Genomic DNA, 18,257 nt, shown 5'->3' with positions numbered 1-18,257 from the left:
CGTCAGTCAAGTGGGGGCGGGGACGAGCCGGGCCCGATGCCAATCACCAGGGAGGGGGTGGGAGCTGGCGGGCTCCGGCTCCGCCATAGGCAAGTCACTGAGGAGGCGGGGGCTCTGAGCACCCAATTGCAAGGAGGAACAGCCGTCTCCTCGGAAGCCCAGCAGCTGAGTCGCGGCACCTCGGCGGGAGCGCTCTAAGGCCCTCGGGGCCCCTGGGCGAGGCTGGGGGGAGGGGGAGGGGGTTGGTCTGGGAGCAAGGCCGGGAAGGATCGAAGACAGAGTGAGAGGACACGTAGAGGTCATTTGTCGACTTCGTCGTACAGACCGTAGGTGAGGAAACTGGCTCAGGGAAGCAATGGATGGGACTCGTCCAAGATCACACGCAACTGATGGAGGAGCTAAAAAGCAAGGGAGATGCTGACGTTTAATGAGAAGAGATTTACTGCATGTCAGACACTATGCGATGTACTCGCTGCGTTGTCTTATTTAATAATCACGGTCACTAACTATATCCTACTATTTTGTGAGTAAGACTGCACACTCAGAGAAGCTAGAAAAATCGCCCAGAGTAAACAGGAGATGGCAAGGGGTGGGGGTTCAGACGTCTGTCTTGGGGTTCCCAGTATTTTGGTCTCTTCATTACAGCACGTTGTTGGGTAACTATTCTAACTTGGGGGAGTGAAAAAGAGCAGAGTGGCCTGCTCCCTCGCCTCCCACTGGAGTGAGGGGTCGGAGCACAGGCAGAGAACTTGCAAAGGAGAGGCCCAGAGGCATGCCCTGTTCACAGAGCCTGTCACCTAGGTTCCTAGGACTACCTTACACAGACACGCTCCACTCACCCTTTGTCAGTTGACCACTGTGCCACGGGTACCTAGGTAAGTTTGTACTAATTCCTCTCTCTCTTCCCCCTGAAACAGAAGATGGGGAAATAGAAGCCAGAAGAAAACGATTGAGATGCACCTGGTGAGATGAACGTTAGAACCCGGAGGAAAGCCTGTGAGTGGTCAAGAAATAGGAAGCTTGAAAAAGGGGAAGTTAATCTCCTGGGATACATTTGCTGATGATGGAGGGAGGAACTCTTTGCAGGATTCTTAAAGAATTTGAGGGTGGACATAGGGGAGGGGGTGATGAAAGCATGTCAAATGCCTTTGAACCTCGAGGACACAGGATACTTGCCTTTTCTTCTACAACCACAGCTGGTCAGTTGGACCCCTGGAAAGAAGGTGGGTGGAGCCTCTAAGTATCCCCTGGACCATTGTAGCTACAGTTAGCATCCCCCTTTCTTCAGTGCCCACACCTCACACCCCTAGGCAGAACAGACGAGTGGAGACTTCTGAACACATTTATTCGATATGTCGAGTGGAGTAGATTTAGGGTTCCTCCCCACTTCTACCCTCGAGGGTGTTCATAAGCTCAGACAGACGGAAGAGCAGTGAGAGCCCATGGCCCACCCCTGGGAAAATGAGACGGCTTATTGTACTGGTTGGGGGAACAGGGTGGGAATGAAGAGCGAGAAGTTGAGAAGTACAGCTGAGAGCGGGAAGGGCAGCAGCAGAGCTGAGGCTGGGGGCTGCAGGGGGACACCCCAAGCGCGGAGAAGGTATCCTGAAGGGTGGCTGGGACTGAGGCAGGGCCAACGGGGAGCCAGGCTTGGAGAGGCGAGCAAGACCCGCAGAGCGGGGCGAAACATTCCCGAAGGGGGTCGGGTGTGCAAATCATGAGAGAGCTGTTTCAGGGCTTACATGGAAAGCAAGGGATTGCTTCTGTAGGAGGGCAAGGAGATTGGAGACAGCCCATGAGCGGGGGCTCCCTACCACTTCTGAACAAATGCAGGTGAATTCGGGACCCACTTGGGGCCCTAGCACAAGTGGTCTGTGTGGGCCGTGCCTGTGGGTAATTCTCGTGTGCACGTGAGGTGACCAGGGCATGAACCACGTGTCTGTCCGCCCAGTGAGAAGAGTACTTACCCTTCCCCACGAGTAAGAGTAACTGCTTGCGGACACGTTTGCCCCTGTGTGCGCGCACCCTGCCCAGGAGCACATGCGAAAGACCCCTGTGTGTGTGTGAGCTGGTTCTCCCACCTGTCCCACCAAGGTCCTGAGCCCCAACCTCCTGGCTCCTCTCACTGCTCTCAGCGCCCCGGCTCCCCAGGCCCGCCTAGACTCTGGAGGCCCCCCAGCAGGCGGATCTGCTCAGTCTGCATGGAGTGGCGCCTCACCAATTTGCGCTTGGTCCTGGGCGAGCCTGGCGCCCCCGCCTGGGGAGGGGCGGGCAGCGAAGGCGCTCGACCTCCGGGTTGGGGGCGAATGTCGGGGATGGGCGGGTGAGGGCTGACGTTGAGCGGGGGCAGGAAACCCGGCCGCGTCTGCGAGATGTGGTCCAAGAGCAAGGTTCCCGAGCCCCTCCGCTCCAGCAGCCCCGGGCTCCGCCTCCGCCCGCTCAGCGGAGACACCGCCCCGGGCAGGCTTTCCTGGGACTGTCTCGGGGAGGGAGCCGAGCCAGCCAGAGGGAGAGTCAGCGGGGAGGCGCTGTACCGGCGGCGCTCCAGGGCCTGGCGGCTGCATTCGGGCGAGTCAGGGCAGAGGTTTCCGGGGATGTCCAGCTCCACCGGCTCCATGCGGCTCAGTTTCTGCCTCAGCCCTGAAGGGGGACCAGACTCCTGAGCTTCTGGCGCGGTGTTTCGGCGAAAGAGGGCACCCCCACCCGTCACTTTCTCCACCCACGGGGGCGGGTCCTCCGGGCCCTCGGTGCTGTGACGTCGGGAAAGACGGGGTCTGCCGGTCAGGGTCAGCCCGTTGAATTCCGCGGTCAGGCGCTCCATCCCCAGCCTCCCTTCCGCGGGCGGGACCGGTTGAGGAGCCACTAGGCCCCAGGGCTCCGAGTTGAGCCTTTTAAGTGGCTTTGGAGGGTGACGGGGTGGTTTGGGGAGCGGCTCAGAAGGGGAGGGGTCATCGGGGGGCTTAGGAAGAGGGAATTCGAATACGTCCCGCTTCTCTTCCTCTTCCTGGGCGCGCGGGGACAGCAACCCCCCTCCTCTCCCTGCAGCCTGCAGCTGGATTTCCGAAGGCGACGTGCAGGCGCCCGGGCTAGGAGCAGCGGGAGTGGGGTCCTCCACCCCCGGGGACGGTGGGGAATTGAGATACTGCCGAGTCTTCTTGGTGCCTGAGGGCGAGGTGTCCGTGGTGATGATGATGACCTCCGTGCCCTTGGCCTTACAGGCGTCCAGCAGCGTGGCAAGGGTCTCGCGGTCCCCGCGGTCCAGGGCGTGGACAAGCGCCGAGGCACCCGTGTGGTCTCGGACTGAGGGGTCTGCGCCGTGGGCGAGCAGCAGCGAGGCCACCGCGGCGCCCCCACCCCCGGCGCAAGCGTGCATGAGCGCGGTGCGCCCCAGGCGGTCTGTGATGTTGGGGTCTGCGCCGTGCTCTAGCAGGTAGCGCACCATGCGCGCCTTGTTCTGGGGGTCGTCGTAGCGGGCCCGACAAGCTGCCATCAATGCTGTTTCCCCCTGGGCATCACCCTCATTCACGTAGGCGCCGCCCTCCAGAAGCAGACGGGCCAAGCGTAGTTTACCCTGACCCACCGCCCGAAGAAGAGCATGGCCCTCGGTGTGCAGCATAGCTGCGGCTGGGGCGAGAGCGCTGACGGAGCTGGGACTGGGACCTGCCCAGGAAGGCTAGGGGTGTGGGGGTGGTGGCTGGAAGAGGCCTGAGGGCTCAGTGGCGAAGCCAGTCCCTGCAAGAAAGAGATAGATCTTATTGACGGATTCAGGCAGGGAAACTGAGGCACGGGTGGAAGGAACCGGCGTGGGGCAGAGGAGAACTCCACTGCACCGCGCGCAGCCCTTCCTCTGTCTAACTCATGCCCTGAGCCGCCACCTCCCCCCGAGCATGCCTGAGGTGGTGGGAAGGGTGCACCCGCATTAAAAGACCAGCGCGCGTGCAAATGCGTACGTGCACGCTCGGAGATATCCACAACCCCACCCTCACCCCACGGCTTATCAGACCTTTCCAGCACCCCCCTTTTCTTATCTGCACTTGGAATCCCCCTTTCTCGGATGCTGAATGCCACCCGCCCACGCACATGCACCCATACATTCACACACACATTCCCATTCCTAACCTCTTTTAGGTTGCCACAGCCCCATAAATTGAGTGGGGGGAGGGAAGCAGCTTGCATTTGGGACCTAAAACGGGTGGGGGAGAATTGGGGGTTTCTTTTGCCCCTGCTGTGTTCCCCATCACTCCTTGCTCTTCCCCCTCCCAGGCTTTGCGCCCAAATAGATACCTGAATGTCTGCAGAATCTCCACCCGGCCAGGGCTGAGGCCAGGACCACCAGGCATTCGGGGTGGTGGAGCCGGGTTCCCGGGGGCCCACATGGCGTGTGTGTGGGGGGGCACCTGGATTCCCTTGGTCTCAGTATCTGCGCCCGGGCACCGGATCCTGGTCCCTCCTCCCGGTGCGCCCCGGGCACAGCGCCGGCTGGGGAGGAGAGAAGCTGGGGTGGGGGTGGGGGGGATGTGAAAGGCGGAGCTCTGTCTTGCTATTTATAGCCTAGTCTCCGCGGGTGGGGGCGTCGGGCACCAAACCGTTCCCCACTCATGCACACATAAACCCTCCAAACCTACAGGCTCCAATCCTGATTTTCCTTGCTTAGCCGACCTCCCCTCTGTCCCAACAAACCTAAATGATCCTTAGAAGATTCCTCTGCCACCCACACTGAGACCTCTCGGTTCTTTCTTGAGCTTCAGCAAGTCCCCATTCTTGCTTGGTGTGTTTCTGCGCACTTGTGCGCCAGACCTGACCTACCTACCACGCACGGCACAGGGCACACTGTGCAGAGGGGTGGAGGGAGGAGACTGGAATCCACAGCCGGAGTCCACACTGTGCAGAGAGAGGCGAGGGATCGGGCTGGCTTCTCATAGTTTAAATGTCAGGGCGAGATGGAGTCAGACACAGTGGTACATCCTCACTCCACCTCCGCCCCCAAACGGAACACAGAGCACAAACTTGGACCTCAGCTCCCTTGTACAGACCTCTCAAATGCGTCTGAGGAGGGTGGATATCATGGGTCATTTTTAGAAAAAGGGGCATTCCCAGATGCCTCCTCCCCATATTCTTGGGGGAGGCACAGAGAGAAAGGCGAACCTGTAACATCCCCTCCCTGCCTCTCTTTACTGTCTTGCTTAGGTTCTTTCTTCCTCTTGCTTGAAGGTCTGCGTCCAAATCGCTCCTTAAGTCTCTCCCCCATCGTCGCAATCGGTTTCTCTCACTGTCTCTGCCTCTTTGCCACCTGCCCTGTCTCCATGGTTACCATAGCTTCCATCTGCATATTTTAGGAATGAGTTTGTGTCCAGCTGGAAGGCATCAGGGGAAGTGGGGGATGAGGAAACATTCCCAAGGATCTGGAAAATTCACCTGAGGTAATTCGGAGGCTGGAGGCCACCAGACATACTAAAGATACTAAAAGTAATGGGGGGGGGGGGAGGAATATTTATTTGCAGGGCAGCTACTCATTTTTACTAGCTACCATTTATTGAACACCAACTATGTGCCGAGTACTTTACATACATTGTCTCCAGTCTTCACAGCAATACTAAAAGGAAGGAGTCATCTTCTTGTTCGAGATGAAGACACAGAGACTTAGTAGAGTGAGGCGCGCTCTCCGAAGCCTCCCAGCTGCTCCCGTCCCATCCTCCAGCCTGGCCCGTCCAGAGGCTTTACTCCCAGGGCCGTTTCCTCTGGCATCTGGGATATTCTTGACTCACCCCTAGATTTTATCACCACTCGGGACTCTTTCCCGTCTCTGGGCCGTGTGCGTGCGTGTCAGCAGGACTCCTCTAAAGGCGGCAGAAATTGCGGGGAACGCCGGGCTCCTGGCCCGCCGCCCTAACTCCCGTTCTCTGGTTCTTAACCCTTCCTTCCCCACACCCTCTTCGCTTCTTCTTTCAGACATGGCAGCACCCTACAGGAAAACAACGTTTTTTTAGAAAAGGAATATTCATTGGTGGTGCTAGAGGGACGCAGCGGAGGCGCGGAGGGAAGGCGGGCGTCGCGGAGGCCGGGCTGGGAGGCCAGACCCCGACACGCTGACCGCTGATGGGCGGGTTCCGCGGGGGCGCAGTTCTGCGTCCCCGGTGAGAGCCGGGCGCCAGGTTCCCTCCGGTGAACTCTCGCAGGCCGTGGCGCCTCCATTTGAGCTGAGGTCGGAAATAACCGACCCCCGGTTGGCCCTGCGGCCGCGCCTCTCTCGGCGGCGGCTCCCGGAGCCCGGTTCCGGCCGACTCCCCCGCCGCGCCCGGTGGGCGGGGCTCCGACGCGGCGTCTCCTAGATTGGCGGGGAGGATTCACCAATGGGGAGCCCCGGGAGGCGGGCCTAGAACGCAGCCGGCTCCAGGAAGACGAGCAGATCTCCAGCGGGCCGCGGCGTCGGCTCGCGTGGGGGAGGGGCAGCAGGTAAGGCCCGGACCGGCGGCTCGGACCTGGTTCCGTCCCGCGTTTCCCGAACTAGTTCACCAGGGCAAGCTGCGGGCAGGACAGAGCTCTCCGGCGGCCTGTGGGCTCAGCCCCCTTCTGGCTCCCAGCCCTTTCTCTTCTGGGTTCCCTTTGCTGTATCGACTAGTAAACCACAGGCAAGAGCTATTCACGCAGAAAGTGGGAAAGACACTCCCGTACTTCTGATTCTGCAATGGCATCGGCTTCCCTCGAACCTATTAATACTTCCCTGTCTCAGAGCCTGACAGACTTCTGTCATCCATCAAAGCTCAGCTGAAATGTTACCTGTTTCTTACCTGTAGCTTTCTTGTAACACCTTTTTTTTTTTTTTTTTTTTTCTTCCAGAATTAATCGTTCCCCAGTCTGATGATAGCATTTTATGCATACTTCTATTAGAGTACTTAGTGCACCCTCCCTCTTTAATGTTTCTAGTCTGCTCAGAATATAAGCTTTCGTAGGGCGGGTTCTAATACGTAGTACACGGTGCCCAATAAAGTCTGGCTGGATGGAATTGATTGGGGATGCAGAATTTATACTCCTAGTGTAATTAGAGAATGGTTAATAAAAGACAAAATCCAAGACAATACAATATATAATTAAGGTCTCTTAAAATTAGTGGTTCATAATATAATTGCTCCCACAGTTCAGAGAAGGTAGAAAGCCAGGAGGCCTGGGATGGTGAGGGTGGGCTTTATGAATCACAATGTCTCAAGTCTGGAAGAACGCTTAGAAATCATGTATTCATTCAATCAACAGATATTTATTGAGCATCTACTACATGCCAGACAGTGCTAGACAGTGGGGATCATAATAAATCCTTTACTCTAGACATGCATACTTCCTCCAGTAAACCCTATTTAGTAAATTGTCATCCAGCTTCTATTTAATCGTCTTTAGTAAAAGGACTTCCTATCTCACTTTGTGGGTCATTCCATTTTGGATTTTTGTTCTTCAATTCAAATTCAACAAATATTCTAAACAAATATATAGCTTGAAAAAATGCATTCCACCCTCCCATTGTAAAAGGGGAAGAGCTTTCCTAGTGGTAGCATTCTTAAAAATAAAGACACCATTCCTTCTATTTTCTGATTATAGAAGTAATATACATTTATTCTAGAAAACTTGGAAACACATAAAGGTATAAAGAAAAATACCTATTATTTTATGACCATGATGTAGTGATAACCACTATTATTATTATTTTAATATGTATTCTTTCAATTTCTTTTTTGCATGTATGCATGTGTGTGCATATGTTTATATTACATAAATAGGGTCATACAATAAAAGCAATTTTTATCATGTTTTCCCCCAGTTTACATTATATTGGGATTTTTTTTGCCTTTAAATATTATTATTTTATTTTTTAAATGTTTTTATTGATTTTAGAGAGAGAGAAAGAAAGAGGGATAGAGAGATAGAAATATCAATTGGCTGCCTCTTGCATATCCCCTACTGGGGATAGAGCTGACTGGGAATTGAACCTCTTGGTTCACAGGTTGATGCTCAACCACTAAGCAACACCAGCTGGGTCCTTTAAATATTATTTGAAGTCATTTTTATGGCTACATAATAGTTTAAAATGGATATTTTGAACGTTTAAAATCATTTTTCTTGTTTTAAATCCTTACCCAAGGATATTTTTTCCATTGCTTTTCAGAGAGAGTGGAAGGGGGAGAGAGAGAGAAACATTAAGGTACATGCCCTTGGCCTGAATCGAACTTGGGACCCTTCAGTCTGCAGGCTAATGCTCTAGCCATTGAGTGAAATCACCTAGGGCTAATCATTCATTTTTTTGTTGGACCATTTAAGTTATTTCAGGATTTTTGCTACTATGAATAGCTCTTTGATGAGCATTCTTGAACTTATATCTCTTACTATATATCAGATGATTTCTTTAGGATAGATTTTTTTAAATAGGATTAATAAGGATATGAACATTAAAAAAAGCTGTTGAGCCCTGGCAGGTATGACTGTTAGTTGGAGCATCGTACCCTACACTAGAGGGGGCCAGTTCAGTTTCCAGTCAGAGCATAGACCCAGGTTGCAGGTTCCAATCATCAGTGCTTTTTTTGGTGTGGTTTTTCTCTCTCTCTCTCTCTTCCTCCCTCTCTATAAATAAATAAATAAGTAAATAAATAAATAAATAAATAAGGCTGTTGATTCAAGTGGTCAGATTATTCCCTCAGAAGATTGTGTTCCAGTGAATTATGAGTTTCCATCTCAACAAAATTCATGAGAGCCTGATTATAATTTAAATCTTTATCAGCCTGATAGGTAAAGAGTCGTTTTATTGGTCATACTTTTGTCAATTGTCTATTCATATCCTTTGCATATTTATTCTTTTGGGATGATTTTTCCCCATTTAGATTTCCATGGATTCTAATATAATGAGTGTTAACTCCTTGTCTTATTTATTACAAACATAGGAAAGTCTAAACATTAGAGTGCCCTAGGCCTCAGTCTCTGGATCTCTTAGAACAGTGCCTGGCACATAGTAAGCTCTCAGTAAACATTTGTTAAATGAATTAAGGTGATTTTATTTTTATTATTCTCTTTTTGCAGATGAAAAAACAGGTTTAGAGATATTAAATAAATTGCTGAAGGTTATGTAGCTAGGAAATGACAGAACTGGGATCCAAGTCCATGTTCTTAACCGCTGCATGTGCTGCCTTCCTTAAATTCGATGTAACTGTTTTTCTGTATGTTTTGTTGCAACCTGTTCTCAGTAACTTCTACCATAATACACAGTTATGCATTACTGGAAATGAGTATAATGTATAGGAGATGTTGTTGTTTTGGGGGAAGGAGAATGCAGGGGTGAACACCAGGGAGAGTTGATATTAAGAAGAGTAGTTTGGAACCACTACTATGGGAGGTTTTAAATATTTTCAAGAATTGAGACACTATCACAATCTCAAATATAAGAGACTCATTGTAATTACTGAACTGAGTGGGTTAGAGATGGGTGGTTTAATTTCCCAAACACCAGTTTATTGCCTGAATTAAATAAAATTTTGTCTTATCTTACCCCACTTCGTTGGGAGTCACTTGGTACGTATGTGGAAATGGAGTTAGATTTACCTAACCTCAAAACTCATAGCCTTTTCCTGACTCCTCACTGCTTTGCAGTCAAAACAGCTCCCATCTCCACTTCTTGAACTGTATCTGTCAAGTGGAAAGAACCTATGCCAGCTGGTTACAGTGTTCTTTCCCTTGAAAGGGCCTGAGGACATGGTGATGAATTCTTACTCCAGTGTCTGTGAGACTTCCTCTCTCCCCTAATATGCTCTTCAATCAGATCGCAATTTAATCTATTAACAGCCATTTTTTTCTTCACATTTTTTGTTGCAATGGGACTTGAAACTTTCCAAATTCTCAGACACATATTCTTTTACCCTCTCCTTCCTGCTACATATTGTCTCATCTACTATTGTAGTATATATTTTAAATTTTAAATTAATATTTTTCTCTTATTACAAAAACAGTACCTATTCAGTATAGAAGAAAACCTTAAATTACAAATAACAAAAACCCCCCAAACAACAACAAAATACACCTCAAATTAACTGATGTTAACTTTCTATGTATATTCTTTAAGAACATTTTTATTCATAAATGTGTGTGTATGTTTGACAACATTGATTATAAATATTTTAAAATCTTTTTTTACCAACTAATCTTTTGTAGAATGCCCTTCATTTCTTGTGTAGAGTATTTGTTGAATATTAATTGAAGAACAAATATCCAAAAATGGAAGGACTTACACAGGGAGACAGGGAGTTCTCCCACTAAACATGTTTAAAGAGAAAATGAATGACAATTTGCTAAATATGGTTTATCAGAAGAAGGATGCAAGTCTAGAGTAGAGCACTCACTATGATCCCATTATCTAGCATTGTGTCTGGCATGTAGTAGATGCTCAATAAATATTTGTTGCATGATGAATTACTGCATGATCTCTAAGAGTTCTTCCAAACTTGAGAACTTGTGATTCATAAGTCTTCCCCTCGCCATCCCAGACTTCCTAGCTTTCTCCCTTCTCTGGACTGTGGGAGCAATTATAGCATGAAGCACTAATTTAAGAGATCTTAATTATATACTGTGTTATTTCTTACTGTTTCCCAACAGGTTGTTAGTATGTACCCTTATGATGATGTGATGAAATGGTACTTTAGCTCTGTGATTCTCCTCCCCCAAACCCATAACCCCAGTCCAATCAGGAGAAAATCGTCAGGCAGTTTATATCAGAGGAGCATCCCATCATGTACCTGATCAGTATGCTTCAGAACGGTCAAGGTCTGCCCTAGCCGGCTTGGCTCTGTGGTTAGAACGTCGGCCCTCGGGCTGAGGGGGCCAAGGTCAGGTACCTGGGTTGCAGGCTTGATCCTGGCTCCAGGTTGGGGCCCGGGTCAGGGTGCGTACGGGAGGCAACCAACTAATGTTTCTCACTCTCTCTGAAAAACAATGGAAAAAATATCCTCAGGTGAGGATTTAAAAAAAAAAAGATTTTATTTTTTAAAACAGTTTTAAATTTACAGAAGAACTGAAGAGGTAGTATGGAAAGTTCCTATATGCCCTGGCACAGGATTTCCCCTCTTGTTAGCATCATACGTTAGTATGGTACATAAGTTACAATTGTGAAACCATACCGATGCATGATATTCTTTAAGATCATACTTGATTCATATTTCCTTAGTTTTTACCTACTGCTCTTTTTCTCTTCCAGGATTCCACCCAGTATACTAATTACATTTAGCTGTCATGGCCCTATTGTGTGTGTGTGTGTGTGTGTGTGTGTGTGTGTGTGTGTGTGTGTGTGTGTGTTTGCATGTATATGTCTGTATACACACGGAAATGAAATTAAAAGGATTCATATTAAAATATTAATAATGGTTATTACTACATGGTGATCATCATGAAATAATAGGTAGTTTTCTTTATACCTTTATGTGTTTCCATGTTTTCTAGAATAAGTGTATATTACTTCTATAATCAGAAAACAAAAGGGATGGTGTTCTTTATTTTTAAGAATGCTACCACTAGGACAGCCCTCCCCCTTTTACAATGGGAGAGTGGACCTTCCTTGTTTTTGGTGACTTTGGCAGTGTTACAGAGCGCTGGTCAGGCATATGACAGGATGCTCCTCTGCTGGCCTACAACCCGGGATTAGATGGGTTATGGATTTGGGTGAGAGGGGATCACAGCGGTAAAGTGGCAAAGTGCCATTTTCATCACTTCAGTACTAAGAGTACATATTAATGACATGATTTAATATTGTTGATATTGACCTTCGTCACCTGACTGAAGGAGTTAGTGTTCGTTCAACTTCTCCATTGTAAAGTTACTAGCCCCCCTTCAAAAATTGTACGTATTGGATAACATTCCCTATCCACAGCCCACACTTAAGGAGAGGGGAGTTCTACCCTTTGTCTTTAGGGGAATCTACATAACATATTTGGAACTCTGCATGAGAGATTTGTCCTCTCTCCCCCATGTATTAACTGATTCAATCATTTATTTATAGTAGTACGGACTCATGGGTATTTATTTTATGCTTTTGGGTTATAATCCAATACTACTTTATTTTATTGTTCGAGTTGTTCCAGTGTGGGCCACTGGGCTCTCTTTCATATGGCTCTCACCCTCCTTCGGCATAGCCCGGTCAACATGTGGCGTTTCTGGCGGTGCTGTTCTAGCACTTCCTTACCTTCTGGCACTAGAAGATTCTTCAGGCTTATCCTGTATATTTCCTGCCCTAGGCCTGGAATCAGCCAGTTCTCCAAGAAGCCTTGGTTCCTTTTATTGGAAAATGGTATTGGAAACCAAGATCTGGGTGCTAGGTGTGTTCCTTGCTAGCAGGGTATCATTTTTTTCATTTCATTTTCATTTGGTGACTTTATCCCCCATCCTGGCTGCATTTGACTCTCCCCTCAAGACTGCTGATGACAAGAGTCAGAGTTCAGTTCAGTAGCAAGAGGAGCTTTCCATTCATCAGAGCGGATCACAGAGGAATGGACTGCCAGGGGGAAATAGACACCCTCTCTTTAGGAAAATGCCTCCGGAAGCAGAATCACTAACAGCTTACCGAGCGGAGTACTACCCTGGGAGGGGGTTTGGACTAGGTAACTCTGTGGGTCCTTCCAGTCCTAAGTTCTGTGCTTCCAAGTGGAGTTTTAAAAGATCAGTTTGATTGTCATGGTTCTCCTCTCTGCCCACCCCCACCACTGACAGTGAGACTGATGATTTGTCCCTGTGCCCCCACAGTGCCTGTCACACTACTTTTTTCATGGCATATACTTAATAAATGTCTTGTTGAAATGCATTGAATTGGGGCTTGGTTGGGTTTGGAAAGCCAGGGAGAGAAAGAATTAAAAGGTCATGTGTAGATATGCAGATGGTGATAAACATCAAATTATCTTAAGGATGAAGGAAAGTTTTATCCAAGGATCTAATCACTTTCCCCTTTGTGCTACAGTTACACTAGATTGCAATTACCCGTCCTGTTGAGACTGCATCTCATCCATGTTTATATTTCCGGAAATAACTTGCCTGGCACTATACTTTCTCAATCAAAATTTGTTGAATTACACTGTCTTTTCAGGTCTCAGAGAAAAAAATATATGTATTTTTTTTCCCAGAGAAAAATATTGAGTGTCTTATACCTCCCTGGCTTCCTATCCCTTCTACTATACTTTTTCTCTTTGTTTTTGTCTTTATCAGGTTTTTCTCACTGGATCTCTGAATGCCCAGGCCCCTGCCACCATGGCCAGCCGGGGCCGGGGTCGTGGCCAGTTGACCTTCAACATGGAGGCTGTGGGCATTGGGAAGGGCGATGCTCTGCCCCCACCCACACTGCAGCCTTCTCCACTCTTCCCCGTGAGTGTCTGCCCTCCCTTCCCAAGCCTCCCGGTGCCCCTGGCTGACTGTATGATCGCGGGTTTCTCCTGGGCCATCAGAAAACCATGCTAATCTTGCCCCTCCCTGTCCCTGTGCGGGTGCTCACATGGGATGTTTTGCAGGCAAGGACGTACCTCTCCTTACTTCTCACAATCCTAGCTCCCCAGCTTTCAAAATGCTGTGTTGCTCCCCTTACTATCCTTTGGCCCTTTGCTCAAGAGTAGCATTGGATTGAATTGAGGGGAGACAGCCTTCTGGATTTGTACCCCAGCATTTTCTCCCTGGACTGACCACTGCTCCTGTCTCCTTAGCCACTGGAGTTCCACCCAGTGCCTCTGCCCTCAGGAGAGGAGGGGGAATATGTCCTGGCACTGAAGCAGGAGCTGCGAGGGGCTATGAGGCAGCTCCCCTATTTCATCCGGCCAGCTGTCCCCAAGAGAGGTCAGTTGGAATGCTAGCATCATGTTCTGTGCCTTCCCTGGGCAGTGCCCGATATTCAGCACTACTGGGGGCCAGAGATGCCAGAAGAGGCATAGGAAGCTCCCCGTCTAACTGAGGAGATCATTATAATGATCCCTGAATTTGAAATGCATGACAGACTCCATGGTTTGTTCTGTGTTTCACAGTAGAAGGGACAGTAGGAGGTTAAGTATTTCACATGTATAAAGCGGGGGGGGGGGGGGTATTATAATTTTTAGTAATCTGGATATTACCAGTACCAACCAATCAGAAGTGGGGGCTGGCTCTAGGTCTCTGAGATACCCTGCTAACTGAAGTATTACCTTTTTGGTTAGTGGATTGTGGAGAAGTCGGAGACCAGGAGGGACTGGAGAAAGGGTGTACTTGGGAGGCCTGGGGTAGTGGTATTTACTAGCTGCTGTGGAAGTACAGTATTGCAGGATACCGACAACTGTGCTTTCCTACTAGAGCCCTAGAAGCTGAAGCTCAGAGAGAGGCAAGGCTTGTCAAGGACCCCTTAACAAGGAGTAAAGGGAGTGTGGAAACCCTGGTTTCTTGCTCTCTAGTATACTTTTACTGCATCACACTGCCTCTTGATATAGTCATGCCTTTGGGTTAAGGGAGGTGACAAAATTGTAATTTTAGGTGGCAAAGGGACAGGTTACAAGTCTGTTGAAGGCCCTCACTGAAGCAGACCCCCGGGCTCTGAGTTTGGTCTGAGGGAGCAGACAACTCCCAAGTATTGAGGGGGCTGGGCCCTCCAGAACAATCCTACTCTAGGCCTCTGAAAGGATAAAAGTTTGACCCTTGGCCTCTGACCCCCTCAGATGTGGAGCGTTACTCAGACAAATATCAGATGTCAGGGCCGATTGACAGCGCCATCGATTGGAACCCTGGTAGGTGATGGGTCTTTTCACTGACTGCCCTTCTTTCAAATGTTTGAGATGCCTCAAGCCACCAGCCACCACCCCATTCACCCTCTTCTGTCCCCCCTCCACCCCATTCAGTATTTACAAACTGGACCTGTAGATATGCTAGTAAACACTCTCAGGCTCTGCCTAAAAACCTGCTAAATAGCCCTCACTCCCCTGGAAGCATCCGAGCCACAGTTTTGTTCCAAGCGGCTTTGACCCAACCCCTTCATTCCTCACCTTTATCCCGATCCTCTCTCTCCTTTAAAACCAGCCATAGAAGAGCCCCCAGGGTCTTACTGACTTTTACATTCCCACTGTTCCCAGACTGGCGCCGTCTGCCCCGGGAGCTAAGGATCCGAGTGCGGAAGCTCCAGAAGGAGCGTAAGTATCTGGAAAAAGAAGGGAAGCGTTTTCCTTCTTCAGCCCAAGGGCCAGGGCTGCTTGCCTGCCCTCCCAGTTCCTGCCGCAGCGCCCAGTGTTGTCGTGGGTGCCCTGGTGGCCACCGGAGGGCAGCAGAGTGACGTGGTCTTTGCAGGGAGGGTAGCCCGGGAACTAGCAAGCTGGCTTTCTGATGGCTCACTTTTTGATCTTCTCACCAGGGACCACCATTCTACTCCCCAAGAGGCCCCCCAAGACCACAGAAGACAAGGAGGAAACCATACAGAAGCTGGAGGTAGGAGGACATGGGCACAGGGCCCAGCAGGCCCAGACCCATTCCCTCCTCTGGACCAGGGGGCCTCAGTGCCTCCTTCCGTGAGCGGGTCCATTTGTCTTCCTGCTCACACTCCCACGGGAGCCTGGGAGCCCCGGCCGGCTGGCCGGCAGGTGCTGGTTCAGCCCCCGGTCAGGGCCCAGGCCCGGGCTTCGGGCTGCATCCCCAGCAGGCATCCCGCTCTCACATCAGCGTTTCTCTCTCCCTCTCCCCTCCTCTCTCTCTCTCTCAAAAATCAATAAAAAAAAAATCTTAAAACAACCCAAACAAGACCCTGGAGAAGAAGGAGGAAGAGGTGACGTCGGAGGAAGAGGAGGAGAAAGAGGAGGAGGAGAAGGAGGAGGGAGAGGAGGAGGAGTACGACGAGGAGGAGCACGAGGAGGTGCCCGGCTGCCCCGGAGGGCCGAGCGGGGAGCCCCAGGCAGGCCTCCCTCACCTGCCCCCAGCAGGTGTCCAGGCCCAGTGGCCTGGCTGGGAGGGAAGGGCCCGTGGGGAGGGCGGGGGATCCCAAAAGGTGCCTGACTTTTCTTTATTTTCATTACAGGAAACAGATTACATCATGTCCTATTTCGACAACGGAGAGGACTTCGGGGGTGACAGCGATGACAATATGGACGAGGCTATATACTGAACAAGGGCCCTGGACAGCAGCCGGCGCCTCCGCATGTTTCTGATTTAAGATACAGATAGTAACGGTCCCTATTAGTCGGTTTTGTGGACAAGCCAGTCATTCGCCCAGCGTCCAGACAGCCCGCTTGGTCCCTGGATACAGAATGGAGACCGGCGACAGGCAGACCCTTCCCCGCCCTCTGCCCTCGTGTCACTTCTGATATCTCAGCGACACCGCAGAGGACCCATGTCTTAATTGTATGATGGGGAGAGAGGAGGGTGGAAAGAAGTGGAATTGTTAGACCTGAGGCCGCTGTACACATGCCCGTGCCCATTTTTTATAGTTCTTTGTGAAGATAATTGGGGTGGGAGCAGTTAGGAGTAAGGCCAGTTTTATATTTTTTAAATAAAAATTTTGTATCTCTCTTTCTGTTCAGGGTGAGGCCTGATGGGAGAGGGCTGGAGGAATGGGGGGATGCCCAGCTGAGCCATTCTCTCCCTGCCTGTCAGAGTCCAGGGTCGCACCTGGGGGTTACAGCCTTCCTGTTCTTTGCCCCTTCCCTCCCGCCCCAGTGCTGGGACACATGCTCGCCATCTAGCCTTGCCCAGGAACATGCAGGAGACCCATCTGCAGGGCTGTGCAGAGTGAGTCATAGGGAACAGCTCAGGCCCTGAGATCAGCTGACTTCTGAGCCTCTGGTCCTCAGGCCACGAGGACAGGATTGTGCCTGTTCACATGTGTTGACAGGGACACAGGCGTTCTCTTTCCCACACTTGACCTCGAGCCTGTCCTTGTTTACAAAGAACGATTGCAGCTATTTTTGTGGGTAGAAGAAGGCCAGGTGTGGCAAGGGAACAGGGAGGAGGAGCTGATTCTTCTTCCTCAGCACACTCGCCCTCTTCCAGGCCCTGGAGACACCACTTTGAAAAACTTGTCTGTGCAGCTGAAGCCCTCTGAATATTCTGTTCTCTACTTCTAGAAGCCCTGTGGCTAAGCTGCAGTTTCTCTTGGTTCTTCTCATGTGGGATTTAGTTAGCCTTTCTCACTTCCTTCTTTGGGTTGCTTTACAGGAACTAAGAAGGGGGGCAGGGGAGTGATTTAGGGACACACAGCTCTGAGAGATGCTTTCTCACCCACATAGCTCTCCCTTGGGTGAGGTCACTTTCCTAGGCTCTGATTGGCCTCTGAGAAAGCCCGAGATAAGCTGATTGGTTCCAGCCACTTGACATGCAGCAGTCACAGGCTAGCTGCATGTGCAGAACCCGGACTGAGTAAGGAGGCAGGCGCAGATAGCAGCCCTGCTGAACATTTGAAAGCCATAAAGATGGGAAGCAGGAGAACCTTCAAGAAATTCCCTGACCTGGCCAGATTGCTCAGTTGGTTAGAGCGTCGTCCTGCTATGTCAAGGTTGTAGGTTCCATCCCCAATCAGGGCACATACAAGAATCAACCAATGAATGCATTATTAAGTGGAACAGTAAATCGATGTTTCTCCCTCCCTCTCCCCCCCTCCTCTCACAAAGCAATAAATAAAATAAGAGAAATTCCTCAACCAGATTCAGGCTGGCATTCTGAATTCCATACAGCATCAAGTGACAGAGACTGACAATCTAATATTAGATCTTTCTGACCCCTTTGCAAAGAATTAATAGGGCTGTGACTCCATTGGGGAAAGCCCCTTAAAAGCCTGGTATGGGTGCAGTAGTAGATGTTACGGTAGAAGCAGCCAAGAGAACAGAGAAGGAAACTGGCTTAGAAACAGAACATTCCAGAGGTATTGAGCAATTTGTGATGATTGATGTGTTTCCTTTCTAGCTCTCTGAGGTGCTGTGAGTGGAGTGGGGGTAGGGAAACGACCTACCACTGGGGTTTCCCAGACACACTGTAGCCCGTGATGTTGCTAGGGAGAACTCAGCAAGGAACAAAACTAAAAGATACTGAAAAATCTCCATTTGCCCTTGTCCCCTACACACACACACACACACACACACACACACACACACACACACACACCCATTCCTGGGGTCACGGCCAACCCCCTATATTCCACCTAATGCCAGCCTGGGAAGTTAAACAGAATGGGAACAAAGAAGATTGTAGACAAGAGACAGTAGAGGAGGACTGCACACATCCTGAACCTTCCCTCCCCACCTCTCTTCACATGCATCCTT

The 18,257-nt window shown here is 50.0% G+C and overlaps 2 protein-coding genes across 4 annotated transcripts; one reads left to right on the top strand and one right to left on the bottom strand.

Moving 5' to 3' along the window:
• Nucleotides 1-262: 262 nt before the first annotated feature.
• POLR3GL (RNA polymerase III subunit GL) lies at nucleotides 263-16,512 on the top strand. 3 transcript variants are annotated; one of them, XM_016202411.2, is made up of 10 exons: nucleotides 263-330; nucleotides 918-996; nucleotides 1,161-1,223; nucleotides 13,216-13,371; nucleotides 13,704-13,833; nucleotides 14,679-14,747; nucleotides 15,090-15,146; nucleotides 15,365-15,438; nucleotides 15,749-15,859; nucleotides 16,022-16,512. In XM_016202411.2, exons 4-10 carry the CDS (start codon nucleotides 13,258-13,260, stop codon nucleotides 16,106-16,108), a joined length of 642 nt encoding a protein of 213 aa, XP_016057897.2. In that variant the 5' UTR covers nucleotides 263-330; nucleotides 918-996; nucleotides 1,161-1,223; nucleotides 13,216-13,257; the 3' UTR covers nucleotides 16,109-16,512. The 3 variants fall into 3 exon arrangements, with proteins under 3 accessions (XP_016057897.2, XP_016057895.2, XP_016057896.2); XM_016202409.2 differs by lacking the exon at nucleotides 1,161-1,223; XM_016202410.2 differs by lacking the exons at nucleotides 263-330; nucleotides 918-996; nucleotides 1,161-1,223 and adding an exon at nucleotides 6,379-6,453.
• ANKRD34A (ankyrin repeat domain 34A) lies at nucleotides 2,132-3,616 on the bottom strand. Its single transcript, XM_016202408.2, has one exon. The coding sequence runs from the start codon at nucleotides 3,614-3,616 to the stop codon at nucleotides 2,132-2,134; it is 1,485 nt and encodes a 494-aa protein (XP_016057894.1).
• Nucleotides 16,513-18,257: the final 1,745 nt, after the last annotated feature.

This window comes from Miniopterus natalensis, chromosome 19 (genome assembly GCF_054644295.1).
Source record: "Miniopterus natalensis isolate mMinNat1 chromosome 19, mMinNat1.hap1, whole genome shotgun sequence".
Classification (NCBI taxonomy): domain Eukaryota; kingdom Metazoa; phylum Chordata; class Mammalia; order Chiroptera; family Miniopteridae; genus Miniopterus; species Miniopterus natalensis.
Note: the sequence above shows the minus strand (reverse complement) of the source record. Positions and strands in the feature narration are given on the sequence as shown.